At 46.4% G+C, this 19,332-nt stretch overlaps 2 protein-coding genes across 3 annotated transcripts; both read left to right on the top strand.

Annotated features, from left to right (window-relative positions):
- Positions 1–416: 416 nt before the first annotated feature.
- Positions 417–5,249, top strand: LOC123403276 (reticulon-like protein B23). 2 transcript variants are annotated; one of them, XM_045097226.1, is made up of 5 exons: positions 417–710; positions 4,002–4,143; positions 4,453–4,522; positions 4,617–4,738; positions 4,969–5,249. In XM_045097226.1, exons 1-4 carry the CDS (start codon positions 538–540, stop codon positions 4,727–4,729), a joined length of 498 nt encoding a protein of 165 aa, XP_044953161.1. In that variant the 5' UTR covers positions 417–537; the 3' UTR covers positions 4,730–4,738; positions 4,969–5,249. The 2 variants fall into 2 exon arrangements, with proteins under 2 accessions (XP_044953161.1, XP_044953159.1); XM_045097224.1 differs by having other exon boundaries at positions 4,617–5,249.
- Positions 5,250–15,941: 10,692 nt separating this feature from the next.
- On the top strand, positions 15,942–18,112 carry LOC123402652 (L-lactate dehydrogenase A). Its single transcript, XM_045096582.1, has 2 exons — positions 15,942–16,671; positions 17,599–18,112. Exons 1-2 carry the CDS (start codon positions 16,045–16,047, stop codon positions 18,043–18,045), a joined length of 1,074 nt encoding a protein of 357 aa, XP_044952517.1. The 5' UTR covers positions 15,942–16,044; the 3' UTR covers positions 18,046–18,112.
- Positions 18,113–19,332: the final 1,220 nt, after the last annotated feature.

A 19,332-nucleotide genomic window follows, 5' to 3' on the forward strand; every position in this document is an offset into this window, starting at 1 on the left:
GGAAAAGAACGCGTTTTCTAGTTTTTTCCTATCGTGAGAGGAACGGTTTTTTTGGTCTGGTTTTTTTCCCTAAAAAAATGGTTCATAATATACTATCAACATGGCATTTAATTTTAAAGGTCTTAACGTGAGAAATTCAAAGGTGAAAACGGTTTAAGATTTGAATGCACGGTTTAGGAGATAAAACGTTTTAAAAATATGATTCTACGAAAAAAGAAAAATAATTCATGTTATAACGGGTGACACGCATACAGTACACTACTTATTGCAAATTAAGAAGGTGGAAGTGATTTCTTTAAGAAATACTTCCTAATTAGTGATCTCGGCTATGCCGCCCAACCGAATTAAGCCCAGGGCCCATGACAACCAAGTCGAAGATACTTGGCCTGTGCGTGTGATAGAGAGAGCGACAGACAGGTTTGTCCAAAAAGAAAAAAAGAGTGTGATAGATAGAGAGAGAAGAGAACGACCGACGGTCGCCACCACCAGAGCCGGCGGCGGGGGCAGCTTCGTCGACGCCGGCACGCCACGCCCGCGATGGGGGCGGGAGGATCCGGGCGCTGGGCCGTGGGCGCGGTCTGCGGGGGGCTGGTCTACTACCACTGCGCGGTGCGGCGGGCGAGCGCGGTGTCCCTCGCCGCCGACGTGCTCCTCGTCCTCCTCTGCTCCCTCTCCATCCTCGGCCTCCTCTTCCGCCACCTACACATCTCGTGAGTGCCTCCCTCGCCCCTCCCGCGGCTCGCCCTCTTCCGTGCTTCTGCTCCGCCTTTTTTTTTTCCTTTCTTATACGGCGTGTTTGGTAGTTTAAGGGGAAAATGGGAGTTTATGCGAGGGATTTGATTGGGGGATTAGATTTGGAAGTGGTTTATTAGTCCCAATCCCACTTTTTGTTTGGGAATTTGACAGGGAATTATAGGGTGCTTGGATCCAAGTGACTAAAACTATTCTCTTTAAGAGGATAAAGTTTCAAGTATCCCTGACTAAAGAGAGGCTAAAACTATCCTTGAGGCTAAAATCTTTTAGTCAGGGGTACCCTACTAAAATGTGCATTAGTCCTCTCTCTCCTCATTTAACTCTTCATGCAAGTTCTGGATTGGAGGGTTTGGAGGATAATAAATGCTCATTAACTTGATTTTAGTCTTTTTAGTACTTGGATCCAAGCATGAGTGAGGCTAGCAAGTTTTAGTCTCGTTACTTTTAGTCATGGGACTAAAACGTATCCAAGCACCCTCTTAGTTTCCTTTGTTTGGTTGGTGGGTCTAGGAATTGGAGTCCCAGGTAGTAGGAATTGAAGCAAGGCATGGATCATCCAAACACAGGCCCGTGTAGTAGGAAACGAAGCAAGACATGGAGCAAAGTATCAGGCAATCCACTGCTTGCTGAAACATAAGAAAATATCATTTTCCAAGAGTATTAACATGGACTGAAAATGCAACATGTCTCCAAGGCCGAACTACTGGCGCACCGTATAAAACAAGACAATTTATGTCACATATAAATAATAAATTGACATGCATCAAAAGTTGCGAACAATGTGTTTAGAAGCAAACAACTAGTGTTCCTGAACTAAACATCAAAACTGCGAGTGTAGACTTTTAAATCTGGACATCCGCTTATTTTTTGGCCGCCTCGAGCTCCTGGCGAACAAACGCCACTTTCTAATCATCATGCAATTTGATGAGAAGTTCTGTCTTTCCAGCATCACCCCCAAAGACACGAGCAACAATAACAACTTCTTCCGTACTGAGATCTTTAAGATTTGGGAGAATATCATTTAATTTGGTTCTATTGGCTGATGTTTGCTCATGAACTTCAGCAGTTCAGCTCCATGCATAAATGCCCTCTGTAAACCATAAATGGTTTTTGCATTCTCCTGCTCCGCCTCCAAGAACTTAGCAATTGTATTGGACATGCTTATAAGACCCTACTCAAGTGCATCATCATTAGGGTATGTTATCTTGCGACCAGGCCTAGAATCAATGCATGGGTTTGTGTTTTCATGTGTTTCAGGAGGATCCTCCTTGGCTGGTTGGCTAGTAGGTTCTGCATCTACCGTTGCCACCTTCTACAATTCCTTCTTCTCCAGGACCTTTAGCACTCCCTCCTTTAGCCAAATCACTAGCATAGACCTCACATAGCTTGTCAAAATTAACCATAAGCTTCATGTACAGAGGACCTGCTCCCTCACAGGACTACAAAAAAGAGCATAAAATTCCATTAGAAACTAAATTGTAATGAAAAATATGAAACAGAGCAGCTTGCTGTACATATTTTACCTTTGCCCAACCCATATATGTCTCTCTATCTCCAGTTATCATCTTCCTCTTGTCATCCCATCCAAACCCACTACCATTTTGCAAGGGCAGTAAGAAGAATGCGCCTATGATCCAAACCAATTATCCAAGGGCAGTAAGAAGAATGCGCCTATGATCCGTCCCTGCTTCATGAGATTCTGTTTCCTGATATTATAATTTGTGAAAATTAAACTGTCCTACCAAACCATTTATATCATCATGTCAAACCAATGCAGCTTAAGTGTGTGTTCGGTAACCCTCCAACTCCTCAACTCTTCTGTCCAACTCTCCAGCCCAGCTTCCCGTCCAAAAACCAGAGCTGAGGACACATCCACACATTCGGAAGCACAGCTTCTCCATCGTTAGCACTGGCCTGGGTTGGCAGCCCATTTGTCTTGGTTGTGGTCCGGCTCGGAAGGATATCAACCTGGGCTTTCAGCCCAACAATCAAGGAAACGGGCGGCTGATCCCAGCTATCATGTAGACGAGCTTTCAGCCCAACAATCAAGGAAACGGGCGGCTGATCCCAGCTATCATGTAGATGACGACGGAGCAGAGAGAGGATGATGAGGTTGGACAACATGTGCAGTGTAGAATCGGCTGGAGGAGCTCACCTCCAATTGATCCAGTGATGCACGGTGGAGAGGTCAGCCTTGACGCCGCCCGTGCACGCGGAGCATGTCGTGCCCGTGACCTGCACGCGCGGGAGGAGCAGGCTGGGCCGCGCCAGGTTGATTGAGGGCGAGGACAAAGGCGAGCTGGGCCGTAGAAAAAGGCGAGCGGGCTGATGTGACCGTGCAAGGACGGCAGTGCGGTGGGCGGGGGTGGTGGAGCTCGAGCAGGGGCTTGTCGCTGCTGGGGATCGTGGTGTGTGTGTGGGGGGGGGGGGGTGGTGGTGGGGGGGGGGGAGTTGGAGAAGAGGGGATGAGCGAGAATACATTTTTACCTGAACGGGAGAGAAAGGGCGGTGGGGGTGGAGAGAATGGATATGAGTTTTCACTTGCCGGTGGCATGACACTGTAATTTCCACCAACTCTTGCTTCACTGTTTTGGAGGAGTTCGGTTTTCCCGTCTTCCCCAACTCCTCAAATTTTGCAGTAAAACGATCGCCAGCTTCTCATTATCAACACCAGGTCTTAGGCGGTTTCGGCCCAGCTCCGGACCCAGAATTGGAGAAGCTGGCAGCTGGAGATTTAGCAATAGCGCCCTGCAGTGTCTGATGGTGCTCCTCCCTGGAAGGATGAATTTCGTACTACTTTACTTTGTTAGATACCAGTCTGCAAGGTCCAAGCAACAATAGTCCCTATTCAGTAAGCTCGTCCACATTTCCGAGGCTTCTTGTAGCAAGTTGGGTTAATTATGGAATTTTTTGGAAGTACTACCTTTTTTTATTATCTATTCACTAATGGCTTCTTAACAAACGAATTGTATGGACAGTTGTAGTTGGCAATTTGTTCACACTAACAATACAGATAAGGAAATGGTTTTATTAGGGGAAAATACATGTCTATTTTGGATGGTAAAGATCATGTTTCTGTTTTGCTCTTTTCTTGTACACCTTCATTATCTGTTTTTTAAATAACGGATATGACACCGGTGATGGCAACCATATTCTTCAGTTAGTGATGACTGCTGATGTGCATATCGTTATTGTTATTCCAGTTGTTTCAAAGTAACTCATTTTGCTGCAAATGGTTCTGCATGTAGGGTGCCTGTGGATCCTCTTGAGTGGCAGATTTCTCAGGAGATGGCAAATAGTATAGTTGCGTCCTTGGCTAACACAATTGGAGCTGCGGAGTCTGTATTGAGGGTGGCTGCAACTGGACATGACAAGAAACTCTTGTTCAAGGTATTATCAGAACTCGGCTTCATATGTTCTCTCTGGAGGAACTATTGAGGCAGAGATATGATCATCTTCTGTCAGGTTTTAATGTTAACAGCTCTTGCTTGTTAATATCTTGTCGAGACTCTCTATCAAAATTACAGTTTTGCACGTTTCCAAAATGTGTTATTGCGATACAAAGCGCACGGAGAAAAGAGATCAAATTTCTCCTCTCATTTTAATGCAGCTTCTGATGTTCGGCCCATCAGCTATGTGCTATAGCGCTTTCATACATGTTGTTTAGCTTGCGGTAAGATGTGCATCCTTGCATTGCAGGTGGTTTTTACTCTGTATTTCCTAGCAGCTTTGGGAAGGGTCGTCTCAGGCGCTGCTGTTGCTTATGCTGGTAATTCGACCACACTGCTTGATACTATTACTTGTATATGTTTCAGATCTGCTGGCGTAACACCTTCTGTATTTCCATGTGTTATCTTTACCAGCTCTATGTATCTTCTCCCTCTACATGTTCGTGCAAAGCACCGACCAGTTTGATCAGCTCCCTTGGGTTCCTACAGGAAGAGACTCGCTGGGCGGCGCCCAGGATACCGCATGATTCCTGCATGTACATATCTTGCTGATCCTTTTTCCCCCCTTCATTCTTCGTATTCTGTATATGGTCATGGAGGACAATAAGCTTGAACCGTAGCCAGTGTTGTTTTAAGATGAACACTGGTGTGCCACCTGTGCAGCCGTATGGAAAGAACAAACAAGGAAGGACGTTCATGACTTCACCTGGGGCTTTAATCTATTCTGTCACTGCAGTATCTAAATCTAATACTTCTATGGCTTCAGATAATGGAGATGGTTGTCATCTACGAGACAATGATCCGAGAAGTCATAGGAAGGAGCGAGGCGAAAAGCCGAGTTGCTTTGAGACTTAAACCTTTGTTAGTTTGTCACCATTTGCTTTATCTAGTCACGAAGAAGAGTATCCATGCTTGCTTACTTTTTCCGTGTCGTCATCTTCATCACCTGTAACAACCAATGTATTCAGAGGTTTTGTTTACCCAATCCTCCCGGGACCAACGAGCACTCCCTCTGTAAATTAATATAAAAACGTTTAGATTATTAAAGTAGTGTCCTAAATCTCTTATATTAGTTTACGGAGGGAGTATTATCTTTCTTTCTACTTCCGCATGTATACTCAAATCAATAGGAAGCAAGACATGAATAAACCAGAAACCAGGAAAGAAAAACGCATGGGTGAGGAGAGGAGCCAATGCCCACCGGCAAGAACAATATGACTGGAATGTTTGCTTCTAAGATTAGCAAGAAAAACATGTGAACTAGTGAGGTTCAGCATGTAACCTTTCTGTTCAGCCCCATTTCATATGGTTTTCCGCGTGCCATACGAAATAGACAAAAGATGAAGGAGTATATGCGGGTTTTTTGAACCTGTAATTAGACCGATGGCATAATCAAAGTTGCTAACACAACTGCAATCCACGTGCAGCTGATGCAAAAAAAAGAAAAAAGAAGGCTGCTGTGCACAATTACGGTTTAGTACTGGAATCTAGCAAGTTCCAGCAGAAAACGTGCTTCTGCAGAAAAAAAACGTGCATATCTGATAACACATGCGTCGAATAACATAAATGATTTTTTCATATATTTCTATTAACTAAAACACGTCCTCCAATCACACGGTCAAAAAGATTCACGCAAACACCACAATAAAAAAGAAAAACGATACACTCACGAACGATTAACTATGGATTGGTCATACCAAATATTTTCCCACCAATCACTATCACCGTTGGCCGTCTCTTCTTCTAATCCACAAATTGACTCATCCATTCGTGATTATGATTTCGTAAGGTCTATTCATAGGACTATCATATCTGATAAAAACACACTTCATTGTATCCCCACACGTCTAACCAACTAACACGTAAATAATTCTACAACTTCTAAAAAACATGTTTATATCCCAAGATCATAAAAACATGTACAATCCCAAGATCATAAGCAGCACGACAAAGTGCGTACTGCCTTTCTTGTTTATATCCAGCCGAAGACAAGATCCGGCAACGAGAATTAGGCCCTGTTTGGAACCATAATAGATTATGATAATCTGGATTATGAAGATAGATTATATAATCTGATTTATAAAAATAATCTAGGTGGACATGTTTGGATGCGAGATTATATAAACTGTAGTCCAGGTTTTACATTGCATAATGACCTGTCTGTCCTCTGTGATTTTTTAAAAGAGGAGGGTGGCGGTGACAGAAATGTAATTATCTCCAACTTTACAAGGGTAATGAGCCATTAGCAATCCATAATCTGATTTTAGCTGGGATAGTGTAGATTGTTAGTTTTTAATAATCTATCCATCTAGTTTTTATAATCTATGCCATAATATGTCCTGTTTGGAGACATAATAGATTATAAAAACTGGATTATATAATCTGAGTGGTTCCAAACAGGGCCTTAATTGGTCCCTAGCACAGAGCGCGACTCATTTTTGGTGCGGAGTCTGGACGATCAACAAATTGATTTACCACGTATGTGTGTCACAGCACAGATCTAAGTACTTCAAATGTATGAACATTTTCAACTAAAAAAAATGGCAGACCCTTTCTCACCAATTATTTACCTAATAATAAAGTATGGACCGCTTATGGCCATACGTCGTCAGCAATTTCATAGAAAAGTCGTCGTACTTTTTTGACATCAACCACACTCTCAAATTAAGTGAGAAGAGAAAAATGTTTCGCATTTTTGAAAAACCCATTAATCAACCCGTTTTAAGTAAGAACAGAAAACTACTTTTTGCAGAAACCCCCTTGAGATTTCTGTTAGTAAAGCCACCGTACGTCAAGAAAATAACGTTTTTATAGAGTCAAATGTTTTTAAAAATATTCATATATTTTAAATCGTAACTTTGATTTTAACTTTTTATATAAGAGAACTGATTAGAAAAATGTGTTGAATATGAATATGATGTTACTTTATGCGTTAATCATTTTAAAATTTATTTAGGAATAGATTCAATTGCTTTAAAAATATATTATTTTAAACTCTAACTTCAATTTTAACATGTTATATATGAAAATCTATTAGAAAAATGTGTAGAATTTGAATATAATGTTATTTCACATGTTAATAATTTTTAAAATATTATTTAGGATGCAATGTAATTAGTAGTGCATGATCCGTCTTTTTTGCGTACCGGTGCCTATCCAAATTGAAGATGAACACGTAAAGAAAAACAAATTGGAGACAAAAAAAAACTATCTATAACCATGCAGGCCCACCGAGTGGGAAGAAGGGTAAACAGGAAGACTGATAAGATGCTATATTGAAATAAAGGACGTGAACTTATTGAGGTTTTGAGTCATGGTTATCGTGTTAGGGACGTATGCTATTTTTTTCTTCCATTGCAGCATATGGTCTTTTTTGCTAGTAAATGAAAAAAGAGCATGTACATACGTGTACTCCATGCTAAGTTAACCCATTTGTCTTTTTAGGATTCATTCATTTTCTTCAATTACTTGGTTATTAACCATCCACGTCACTGGTTATCATGCATCAACCTAGCTAGCTAATTACCTAAAAAAATAGATAATGAATTACGTACACGGTCCAGAAACTATGACATGTCTGGCTCGCAATGACCCGTGTCACCGATCTGATGGAAACAGGAAAAATCTACTTTCGGTCCATGTTTAGATCAGAAAAAACCATATATGAGGGAAGTGTTGATATAACCTTCAAGGTCTTGGCCACTAGACTTGCAGGCTTGCAGCGGTGGTGCAAACGATTATCTCTGCGGCGCAGAGTGCGTTCCAAGAGAAGAAATGCATCCATGATAGCTTTTTGTACGTGCAAAACGGAGTAAGAACCTTCATAGAAATAGGAGAAAAGCGATGCTCATCAAACTAGACATTGCTAGGGCCTTGGACTCGGTTTCCTGGAAATACCTCCTTGAGCTTGTGCAACGGCTTGGTTTTAGTCACCGATGGCGAAACTAGATTGCTGCACTACTTTCGTTGTCATCGTCACACACTGCATTTTAAACGGAGTGTGTGGCAGGACGATCGTACACCAAAGGGGTCTTCACCAGGGCGACCCCCTCTCACAGCTCCTGTTCATTCTCGCCATCGACCCGCTACACCGCCTCCTAGAGACGACCACGGCCAAGGGCATTCCTCGCGCCGCTCCCGAAGAGTACCTTAACGTTGCGGGCGAGTCTCTACGCCATCAACACGCTTTTGAAGGAGATCGACAAAGCGAGACGACGATTTCTATGGGGAGGAGATCACGAGTTGGCGGGCGGGCACTATAAAATCAAATGGAACCAGGTATGCTCGCCGCTCCAGCACGGTGGCCTCGACATCTTGAATCTGCTCAAGTTCAGCCGCGCCCTCCGGCTTTGTTGGCTATGGCTGGCATGAAGCCAGCCCAACCGCCCCTGGTTGGCATCCCCGCCCTGTGACGAGGGTGACCACGCGCTCTTTGTAAGCTTCATGAAGATGGTGATCGGCGATGGGACAATGACAAGCTTTTGGTAGTGCTCCTGGCTGGGAGACAAGGCGTTGCGATATGCCTATCCTGCGTTGTACTCTCGTTCTAGGAGAAAGGGCAGAACGGTAGCGTCCGCACTGTCCGAAGACACATAGATAAAGGACCTGAGCCACGGCGACATCGCTCGTGACTTCCTCGACCTATGGCGCAAGATTCAGGAACAAGGGCAGATCATCAACGCCGGGGTACCTGACACGATTCGGTGGTTTGGGATAACAAATGGGGAGTACTCCAACAGTGCATCGTACCTGCAGCAATTCCCGTCTGCATGCAACGTAGGCTACATATCACTTATTTGGAAGCCTTGGGCGCTGGAAAAGATGAAACTCTTTTGTTGGCTCCTACATCATGATCGACTATGGTTGTGATAGCCTGGCTTATTAGGGATGATAGACTACTCATATCAATAAGGAATTCCTTCTTTTTCGGAAGCCCATTCAAACAGAACTCCCAAGTTAAGCGTGCTCGGCTTGGAGTAGTTTTAGGATGGGTGATCGACCGAGAAGTTCATCCCGGGTGTGCATGAGTGAGCACAAAGTGCGTAGAAAAGACTAGTATTGATATGTGGGGCCAGTCTAGATCCCGCTAAGAGTAACGACCGCCGGCGGGTGTGTCCGGGGCGTTACAAGTTTGGTATCAGAGCCGACCCTCGCGGTTACACGAATGTTTGCGGACAGGTGCGCAATCATGTTGTTCATGACGTTTGTGACCCGTCGTGGCACACAGCATGGTACATGTACTGGACTCGCTTATTAGAGATGATAGACTACTCATATCAATAAGGAATTCCTTCTTTTCCGGGAGCCCTGCCCGTGCTGCCTTCGGAACCTGGAGTTGTCGGCACACCTCTTCTGGGCATGCCCCTTCTCCATCGGGGTCTGGTCAGAAGTGGCGCGCTAGCGTGGCTGTGAGACCCTGACATCGAAAAACTGGACTAGCCAAGCATCAAGTTCAGAGATGTTCCGCAAGATCGCATCGCTCGCTATGCCAGCGAGAGAAAAAAAAGGGCGATCAGATCTATGCTCATCTTCGTTTGTTGGAAAATTCGGCAAGAAAGAAATGGCTGCACTTTCAGAGGGAAAGAGGCCAGCACGGACGACGTGCTCAGGAGAATCAAAACAAATATCGAGCTACGGCAGGCAGCAGGACAAAAATGTTTTGAGCTCTCCTTTGAGGAAAACGTTAAGAGCCCGCTTGGGATGGATGTAAATATATACGCATGTATTTATTTTACAAGTGTATATTACCGGTCACATACAGATTTTCGCCTAAAAACAAAACGATGCGTGGAGGTCTGTATTTCAAACCGGCGGAATGTTGATGAAAACGCTAAACCAAGCAGGGCCTAAGAGAGAATAGCCATAGCAGCTGCCCTTGGACATTGTATCCTCCCCTCTCTCATCCACTTGGTCACTTGATCAACACTGTTTTCCGCTCTCTTCTCCTAAATCAATAAAATGCATAGTCCATATTTTTTCCATCAGCTTGGGCGCGGGATGCTAAGACACTATGAAACGTCCATTGTTCGATCGCCCGCGGGCCATTATTTTTCTTTCTCTCTTTCAGCTGAAATCTGGATATGCGCATCAAGTGTAAGGAATGCAAGGTGTTTTGTATAAAATGCATGGTGCCAGATGCCCTCATAATTGGATCAAATATTGGGCTTGTAGTGCTTTTACCTCCTTCTTGAAGGTCTCTCCCCCCCCCCCACCCCACCCCCACACACACACAACAAAAGGGTACAGTCGTTGTCCTGTTAAAGTGAACCGTCGTTATCCTTATGACATGTACAATGATGGCATATGGATACAGTTGCCTCATGATAAAAAAGTAGCTTGGGGCAGGATGTCTTATAAAAAATAAAAAATAAAAACTCTAATACGCATGCATCTGTACTTTCCACTATAACATTTCCAGCTTTTTACATCGGATCATACTTTTTCTCTTCAAACACCCGCCTCATGCAAAGGATCCCGTTTCCTTATCCGAACCTACTTTTTTTGATATCCGATCCTACACGACATACGAGCCATCACCTTGAGGCTATGCATTGTACATGTCCTTACGCTGCATGCCTTGCAAATATATCTCACGTAACGAACTTCACCCATGGATGATGTAACTTGCATGGCGATTTGGAACAGATCCACCAACAGACGATACATGCCTTTTTATGTGTTGACCTCTGAACACAACTGTCTAGTCAGCCATCTTTGATTCCTACTTGGTGGCTAGCTGGCCGGCCAGCCGGTTTGATCTGAGCCTCTTCTCCAAGAAAAAGTTTGAGTATACAGAAATACAGAATGGCCCAACCGCGAAGAAGAGCTAAACCATGCACCAATTCCATCTGCTGCAGCCGTGGTTTTGGTGGCTGCAGAGTTAACCCAAGATCAAGCCTTTCTTGTCGGTCCAGCCTGCAAACGTACTACTGTACTCAGAATCCAAAGATGATGGTGGGAGATATATATCTTCAACTAAATTGTGGAAGGGAGTATAGTAAAGATCGTCATACGTCTCTTTTGTCTGACGACTTCACAAAAAGTTTCCATCGCTTTCTTTCCTACTGGCTGACGGATAACTGAATTCAGATGTGCATCTCCTCCAAGAAAAGGTGTGAGCTATATTTTTTTTCTCCTCAAGAGAAACTAAGTCACAAACCACCAGTGGTCAAAGTTGTAAGCTTTCTCAAAAACGAAAAACTGGTAACCGGCAAACGGTTTGCGTGGCAAGAGTACGGTTATGTTCTCTCTCTCGTTAACTTTTTTTTTTTTAGAGAAAGAGGAATCGAGCCCCGGCCTCTGCATCAATCGATGCATGCAGCCATATTATTTAAAAAAGTTCAAAGTAACATCTTAGGTTCAGAAAGTTTTGTAGCTCAAAAAAAAATAAAAATAAACATGATATTAAGCTCTCTCTCTCTCTCGTTAGCTAGGTTAAGAAAGAAAAAATGATTGCTTAAAGCATCTACTACCCCTATAAAAACACGAAAGACCAGATCTAACTAAGCAAAATAGCCGTCCGATTACATAATCTAATGGTAACACTAACAAAATGCTAATGAAAGTATTGCTTCATCTCTGCTAATACCACGCATGAATCCCGTAGAAAAACAAATCCCACCCAGGAACCCCTACCGTAACTCCCTTCCCCACGCAGGCCGTAACCCGCATCCTACTGCTTCCTCTTGTCATCCTCCCGACGGTTTTGTGTGCCGGCGTGGACGGCGGCCGAGCAAACCCCGCAAAACGGACTCGTAATGGTCCATTTTACGGGGTTTGCTTGGCCGTCGTCCGCCATCAACACGTAAATCAATTATTTGCATTTTAATTTCGAGTATGAAAACACATTTATTTGCTTCTTTATTTTCTTTAAAGACATTGAATACATAATACATCATCAAATCTTTGCTAAAATAGCAAGATCAAAGAAAATAAGAATCACATTTAGGCATTTTAGAAGATATCCAACTTTCATAACTCCTTCTACTAGTTGGACCAACATCTTTTTCATGCCTTCATGATTGATCTGCGGATTCTTGATCTTACATTCTTCATTCTTCGGCTTTGATTCTAAATAATTAGACGTTGCTTCTCCTCTTATTTCTTTTCTAATTGCACATGCAGCCCCATCATTACCCTCAGTACAGGGGCGGCGCCACCGTGCGGTCATGTAGGGGCGGCCGCCCCGGGTAAATTTTGGAAACCTAGGTACCCCTACTGCCTTTGGCCAACGGCCACCATGGGAGGCGAGAAAGATTCAGTCAGAGGTGTGAGTTGAGATCGACCACGAGGAGAGAAGGAAAGAAACGGTTCGCTGGGAGATAGGCCAGTAAACGGGCCAGTCAAGTAAGGCCCCGTGAAAGATAGATGCGCCCATTATTTTTTGTACCCCAGCCTGACCTTTTTTTTTTAAATTACCCCAGCCTCACCTTGATGCTCCCAATTCCTACTCAAAGCTGACCGGTTTCACTTTCACACGACCACGTTGCATACGGCCGCCTCGCCCTCTTGATTTGACGCCCTCCACTGTTATTCACGCGGCGGCGCTGTTCAGGACCGACCGATAGTGCTCTGTGGAGAAGGAGAAGGGAGTCCACCTTTTCTTGGTGTCATCCGCATGGGAGCAGAACTACCTGCTCAAAACTGCAAAGTAAATCAGCAAGGAGCAAGGATTAGGTGCGACTCCACTAGCACAGGAGGGCCCCGTGCCACTCCCGCGAGTGGCCAGGGCGCAACCCTAGCCCCCACCACCGCCACCCCACACCTCGCCTCTCCCCTCCCTTGCCGCCGTCAGGGGACGCCGCCGGGCAAAGCCTGTGCGTGCGTCGGCGGCGGCGGGGCTCATCCCTCCCCACGAGGCGTCCGGCAGCGCGGGACGCTCGTACTTATGGAGGCGCGCGGCTCGGCGTGACGCGTCGGGCCGGCGCCGGCTTGGGGTGGCACCGAGGTGCGTGGCCGGCGCGAGCATGCACGCGAAGGGGGCGCGACCGGCGCGAGCTAAAGGCGGGGCGCGCGGCCGATGCGTGTGTGGGTGGCTGGGCGGCGCACGTCGCGTGGCTGGCGGGGTGGCGCGAGCAGGCTGGGCGACGCACGTCGCGCGGCTGGCGGGGTGGCGCGAGCAGGCGGAACGGCAGCGGCACGAGCAGGTGAGGGGCGGCAGCCCCAGGCCGACGGCGCCCTGGATCTAGGTCCGTTTGGGCCAGATCTAGGCTCAACGGGCCCGCTAGTCCTGGGCTGACAGTGCTTTGCCGGTCCCGGCGAAGGTGGTGGTGATGCTGCCTTGAGGGAGCAGAGGTTGCGAGGTGGTGGTGGAGAGTGCCGGAGAGGAATGGCGCCACCGTCTTGTGGCGTTGCATCCTTCGGATTTGCTGCAGGGTCGGCGTGCTGCGGCAGGGGGTGACGTGAGGGTATAGTGGCCGGCGGGTAACGAATGGCGCCGTTGATGGGCGTTGCATCCACCCGTCCGAGGCGGGGAAGCGAATGTTAGATTTGCGGCACGTCGGTCTGTTGTGGGAGTTGCTTGAGGTGGCCGTCGTCACCACTGCCAGCGGTATGGTTTTGCCTCTCGTCGGTGGTGTGGTCTGGCTCTCAGTGGCCTGTGTGTGGATTGTGGGGATGATGTTGGGTTGGAGAAATCCGATGTTGTTGCGGACGACGGCGACGTCTGCGGACGCCGTGACCTTGTTGAAGGCGTCGTCTAGGCCCTTATCATCCTCCTCCCGTGCAACGGGGGAAACCCCAGATCCAGCAAGCTGGTTCAGGCAGTGGCGGCGCTATGGCGTCGTTACCTTCTTGGAGGCACTGTTCGGGTTGCTCGCGGAGTCCCACTAAAGTGCTTGATGCTACATCTGGCCTCCACTTAGAGCGTGGGCCCCTAGGTCGCAATGTACACTGATGCGACATCTCTTCGACGACCCTTTCCTCAGGCACAGTCGGGTCCTGCTGTCCACCCGCCACTCTCTTTCGGTGACATGGGTAGGTTGTACGTTGACACGTGCTTGCCTGGGGTTTGGTTTGCGCTTTGAGTTGTTTGCTTCGGTTGTGAAGCGGTCTTGTGGCTCTGTGTCCTGACCTCTCGCCATTTTGGCAGGGTTTAGGCAAGGCCTATCCTCGTTGTTGTGCGTGTGGTTGTGCGTTGTAAGCCGGTTGGCAACTCTTGTATGGTTTTTGGGTCAAGTTTTTCTTTATAAACTGGACCAATCCTTCTTCTGTTCAATAAATTTAGCAGTGATACCGCTGACATTCAAAAAAAATCAGCAAGGAGCAGGTTCGTATGCTCTCCCCTAATCTTCCTCTCTTTAATTATGTCATTCTTTAATTTGTTGTGACACTAATTCTTGAAAGTTAAATAGGAGTACCAAAATTTCAGCTACAAAATCGACATTATCATGAACCAAAAAAGATGAAGTAGATTTATTTCCAGTAAATCAGCCCGGACATTGAGTTTGTGAATCCGAAGAAAATAGAACCATTCTAGAAGCGGGAGTCTAAATTAGACTTTATATGAATCTTCACGTTATATATTTTCTGGTTAGTTATTTAGAATGAAACTACTTTGATCTTGTTGATTGTCTTGCCTAAATGGATACCACTTGGCGAACTAATCATATTGATTGTGTTATTTAATTGTATCATGGCCTCCATTTTTTTATATCTATTATTAAAAATTCGCCCCGCGTAACTTTAAATCCTAGATCCACCACTGGTTATACTAATAAATGCATGAACATCTATTAAGTTTTTTCCTATCAATAAATCGATGTATTTTTCTTTTCAATACCAAAATAAGCATCCATCTTCCTACACACATAAACACCTCAATAAGCTACCGAAATTTAACCAAATAAGTTGACAAAGCCGAACAGAAAGAAGAACATACACCATCGTTATTGCATTTGAAAAATACCAATCCGAGGTGTTTCCGCGTGCTAGATGATGAGCCGCAGCACTGTCTCTATGCAGACGTGGCACTGTATGAGCGGCATCGACAAGCTGGCGAGCCGCTGCGCAAGCACCGAGCCGGGGCGACGGCCGGAAGAGTCCTTGCCGGCAAACCGACGACGACAACTAGAGGACGAATCAGTACCTGCATGCGGCACTGGCGTTTTGCGGGAGCTATGCGGGGTGCTCCCCAATCAATCCATGGCTTGGCGCAGCCGTCGATGGCCGGAAATGCCAAATCCGGTGTCCGCGACAAACAACCGCCGATCTGTAGCTTCTGGCCAGCCGAGGCACGAGGGAGTGATGGACGTCAATCTCGGGCATGTGGTGGCCTGCCGGCATGATCCCGACGGCTGGTATGGTCGGAATTATAGGGGTCAGCCCGCCCACGGTGGGTGGGGAAAAAGCGTGGGCTGAGATGTCCCATCCATCAACCGTTTTCGATATATACATGGTATCGACGGGGTAAAGGGGAGAACCTGCGTTTTCATGGGTTAGGGTGAACATTCTATCGCACCCTGTAAAAAACTTTTACGGATCGAAGGCGTTTGCGGGGTCTGGTCGGACAGTATTTACCCGTATTTTAACGGTTATTTTATGGGAGGGGATCTACTGGAGATGCTCTTAGTTTAGGGGATTTTCTTCTCGGTCGGCTTTGTCCGACACAACTGCCCGAGTAAAATACTCCCGGTTGTAACCTTTCTTCTCGTCCTTCAAAAGCGAACTCCCAAACCATGTGTAGTCAAAACTGGTAACCGGTAAGCGGTTTCACTTTCCCAGGATACGTTTATAAACCCATTGGCTCCCATTCCCCACGAAGAACAAGTTCATCATCCAATCCCAACCCCAATCCAAGCCCCGCATTTGATCGGACCAGCGTCCCCTCCCCACCCCGTCGAGGATGCACAAGGCGTCGTCGCTGTCGGAGCTGGGCTTCGACGCCGGGGGCGCCTCGTCGGGCTTCTTCCGGCCGGTGGCCGACGGCTGCCCGGCCACCCCGACCTCGTCCGCCGTCCCGCACCGCCGCCTCACCAAGATCTCCGTCGTCGGGGCCGGCAACGTGGGCATGGCCATCGCGCAGACCATCCTCACCCAGAACCTGGCCGACGAGATCGCGCTCGTCGATGCGCTCCCCGACAAGCTCCGCGGCGAGGCGCTCGACCTGCAGCACGCCGCCGCCTTCCTCCCGCGCGTCCGCATCGCCTCCGGCACCGACGCCGCCGTCACCAAGAACTCCGACCTCGTCATCGTCACGGCCGGGGCCAGGCAGATCCCGGGCGAGACCAGGCTCAACCTGCTGCAGAGGAACGTCGCCCTCTACCGCAAGATCGTGCCGCCCGTCGCCGAGCACTCCCCGGACGCGCTGCTGCTCGTCGTCTCCAACCCCGTCGACGTCCTCACCTACGTCGCCTGGAAGCTCTCCGGCTTCCCGGCCAGCCGCGTCATCGGCTCCGGCACCAACCTCGACTCCTCCCGCTTCAGGTTCCTCATCGCCGAGCACCTCGACGTCAACGCGCAGGACGTGCAGGTAAATAAAACTCACTCCTGAATCCATCCATGAATCCGTCGCCGGAGTGGGCAGTGGAGTCAGTAGGGTGATGCCACGCGGCGGTGGCGCCGTGGAAGCATGTGCCTGTCGTTGACTGGTATCCCCATTCGACAGTGTCGACATTCAGTATTACTACTAGCATATTGTTTGTTCTTTCGAACGGCCAAGCTTGTTGATTATTTTTGGAGTAGATACTAAGAAATTTATACTACTAGTAGATACTAAGAAACATCATCGGTTCATGTTCGATTTACTGAACAAACATGCAACCTTCAGTGTTGTTTTTTACCCGCAAAAATCTAGACTTTCTTAATTTGTTTGGTGGCTGCATAATTACTCCTAGATCATACTTTTGGTGATCGATACATATCTTTTCATACGAGATGCAATATCTGTAAATTACAATAACGTTTGAAAACACAGTAGATAACGAATTTACTTAAATAGAACTTCTGCTCAGCATTGGTAATCGTTGCATCTACACAAGTGAACAAAGAAGCACCGCGTAGCCCAGTTTAGTGCTATGTTGATTAAACTTATATGCTGAATGTATACAGGTAACATTAACTGTTTACTGCTTCCTGAATTTCATCACGGAGAAGCCGAGGTGTCGAACTGGGACAATCTTAAAATGCATCAGTATCAATCTATAATTCATCTCGTTACACAAAGAATTTGAGTTTTTTTTTGTATGGTACCCATCTCCCTAGTAATGGGAATGAATGACCAGTGTAATCTCAGAATTCTGAACCTAATGAACATTAATCAACAAGAGATCGAATGGTTGTAGTCTTGTACTTAGAAGACTGGATTTTTTCACTAATTAGAGAATGGAGATGCATGCATTGGTAAAGAACTGGGAACCATCACTAACTAACAAAGCAAAGTAAATGGGTCCCTTTGCAGGCATACATGGTGGGTGAGCACGGTGACAGCTCGGTGGCGATCTGGTCGAGCATCAGCGTGGGCGGGATGCCGGCGTTCAAGTCGCTGCGCGACAGCCACCGGAGCTTCGACGAGGCGGCGCTGGAGGGCATCCGGCGCGCCGTGGTGGGCGGCGCCTACGAGGTGATCGGCCTCAAGGGGTACACCTCTTGGGCCATTGGCTACTCTGTCGCTAGCCTCGCCGCTTCCCTCCTCCGCGACCAGCGCCGCGTGCACCCTGTCTCTGTCCTTGCCTCGGGCTTCCATGGCATCTCAGACGGCCACGAGGTGTTCCTCAGCCTGCCTGCCCGCCTAGGCCGTGGCGGCATCCTCGGTGTTGCCGAGATGGACCTCACCGAGGCTGAGGCCGCCCAGCTCCGGCGCTCCGCCAAGACGCTCTGGGAGAACTGCCAGCTTCTCGACCTCTGAGCGAGGAACGCCAGTTGATCTACTTGCTGTAAAATCATGAAGCATTTGCAAGAACTCTAGTACTATATGTTGTTCTGTTCCTGCTCCCACACGAATTTGGGAGTGTTTTCTTAGGGATGATGTAGTAATGTAACGCCTAACGCCTCTTAATTTCATGAAATAAAATGCGATTTGTGCCAGCATTGCGAAATGATAGTTCTTCGATGGTGTAGAGCATCTGGGCTTCTACAGAAGCCAATAAACCATCTATTGGGGTCATTGTAGTTTAGCCAAAAAAGTATGAAGATGCTCAATGAGATCAACCACAAAATTTCATATTAGACATTCTGAAAGTTTCTGACATACCTGCGGGGTATATCTACAAAACATTTAGAGATTTGAAAAAGAAAAATTTGAATACGAATAGTGGCAGCTTTGGGTAAATAGTATTTTGACACTATTAACATCTGATTTTGTCCTTTTGTTGTTGTTGCTATTACTATCGGTCGAATTAGGAGCTCAAATTTTTTAAGGTTGTATATGAAAGGTTGATGCGTGTCAACACTTCTTTTTAGAATATTTGAACACGTTATGTATCTTGAATTTTTTTGATCTGAGATTATATAATAGTCTTGGCCCCTCTGCTTCCCTCCCTTTTCCCTTCCTCTTCTCTCATTCCCTCCCCTCCCTAGCTTAGAGGGTGCTTGGATCCAAAGGACTAAAACTAGTCTGACTAAAATTAGTCTTTTTAAGAGGCTAAAGTTCCAAGCACCCCTGACTAAAGAGAGGCTAAAACAAGTCTTTTAGTCAGGGATACCCTTACTAAAATGTGAATTAGTCCTCTCTCTCCTCATTTAACTCCTCAGGCAAGTTCTGGATTGAAGGGTTTGAAAGATAATAAATGCTCATTAACTTGATTTTAGTCCCTTTAGTATTTGGATCCAAGCATGGATGAGACTAGCAAGTTTTAGTCTCATTACTTTTAGTCATGGGACTAAAATGTATCCAACACCATCTTAGGTTTTTCTGTGTTTTTTCCTGATTGATTTTTGTATGGATTTCATCCCGGCTATGTGTGAATATTGCCATTGCAGCATATGTTACAGATCTCAGAATAGTTGCCATGTGCACACTGTGATTGCAACATATGTTACAGATGTCAGAAAAGTTGCTATCATTTATGAAAAAATGGGGTTTGCCTATAAAAATTCCTACTCTATGTAGTGTTGGAGTTAAACACGAATACGTATACGTCCGTGTCCTAATCATGCACGTGTACCCGAGTCCGTGTTGGCTTGATAATCATTG

The sequence above is a fragment of the Hordeum vulgare genome, chromosome 6H (assembly GCF_904849725.1).
Source record: "Hordeum vulgare subsp. vulgare chromosome 6H, MorexV3_pseudomolecules_assembly, whole genome shotgun sequence".
Classification (NCBI taxonomy): domain Eukaryota; kingdom Viridiplantae; phylum Streptophyta; class Magnoliopsida; order Poales; family Poaceae; genus Hordeum; species Hordeum vulgare.

What these genes read in the sequence shown, in the direction of transcription:
- LOC123403276 (XM_045097224.1), top strand. Translation starts at nt 538, where the DNA reads ATGGGGGCGGGAGGATCCGGGCGCTGGGCCGTGGGCGCGGTCTGCGGG. An exon ending in ACAAGAAACTCTTGTTCAAG is followed by an intron (nt 4,144 to 4,452) that starts GTATTATCAGAA and finishes CTTGCATTGCAG; the next exon opens with GTGGTTTTTACTCTGTATTT. An exon ending in CGCTGCTGTTGCTTATGCTG is followed by an intron (nt 4,523 to 4,616) that starts GTAATTCGACCA and finishes TATCTTTACCAG; the next exon opens with CTCTATGTATCTTCTCCCTC.
- LOC123402652 (XM_045096582.1), top strand. Translation starts at nt 16,045, where the DNA reads ATGCACAAGGCGTCGTCGCTGTCGGAGCTGGGCTTCGACGCCGGGGGC. An exon ending in TCAACGCGCAGGACGTGCAG is followed by an intron (nt 16,672 to 17,598) that starts GTAAATAAAACT and finishes GTCCCTTTGCAG; the next exon opens with GCATACATGGTGGGTGAGCA.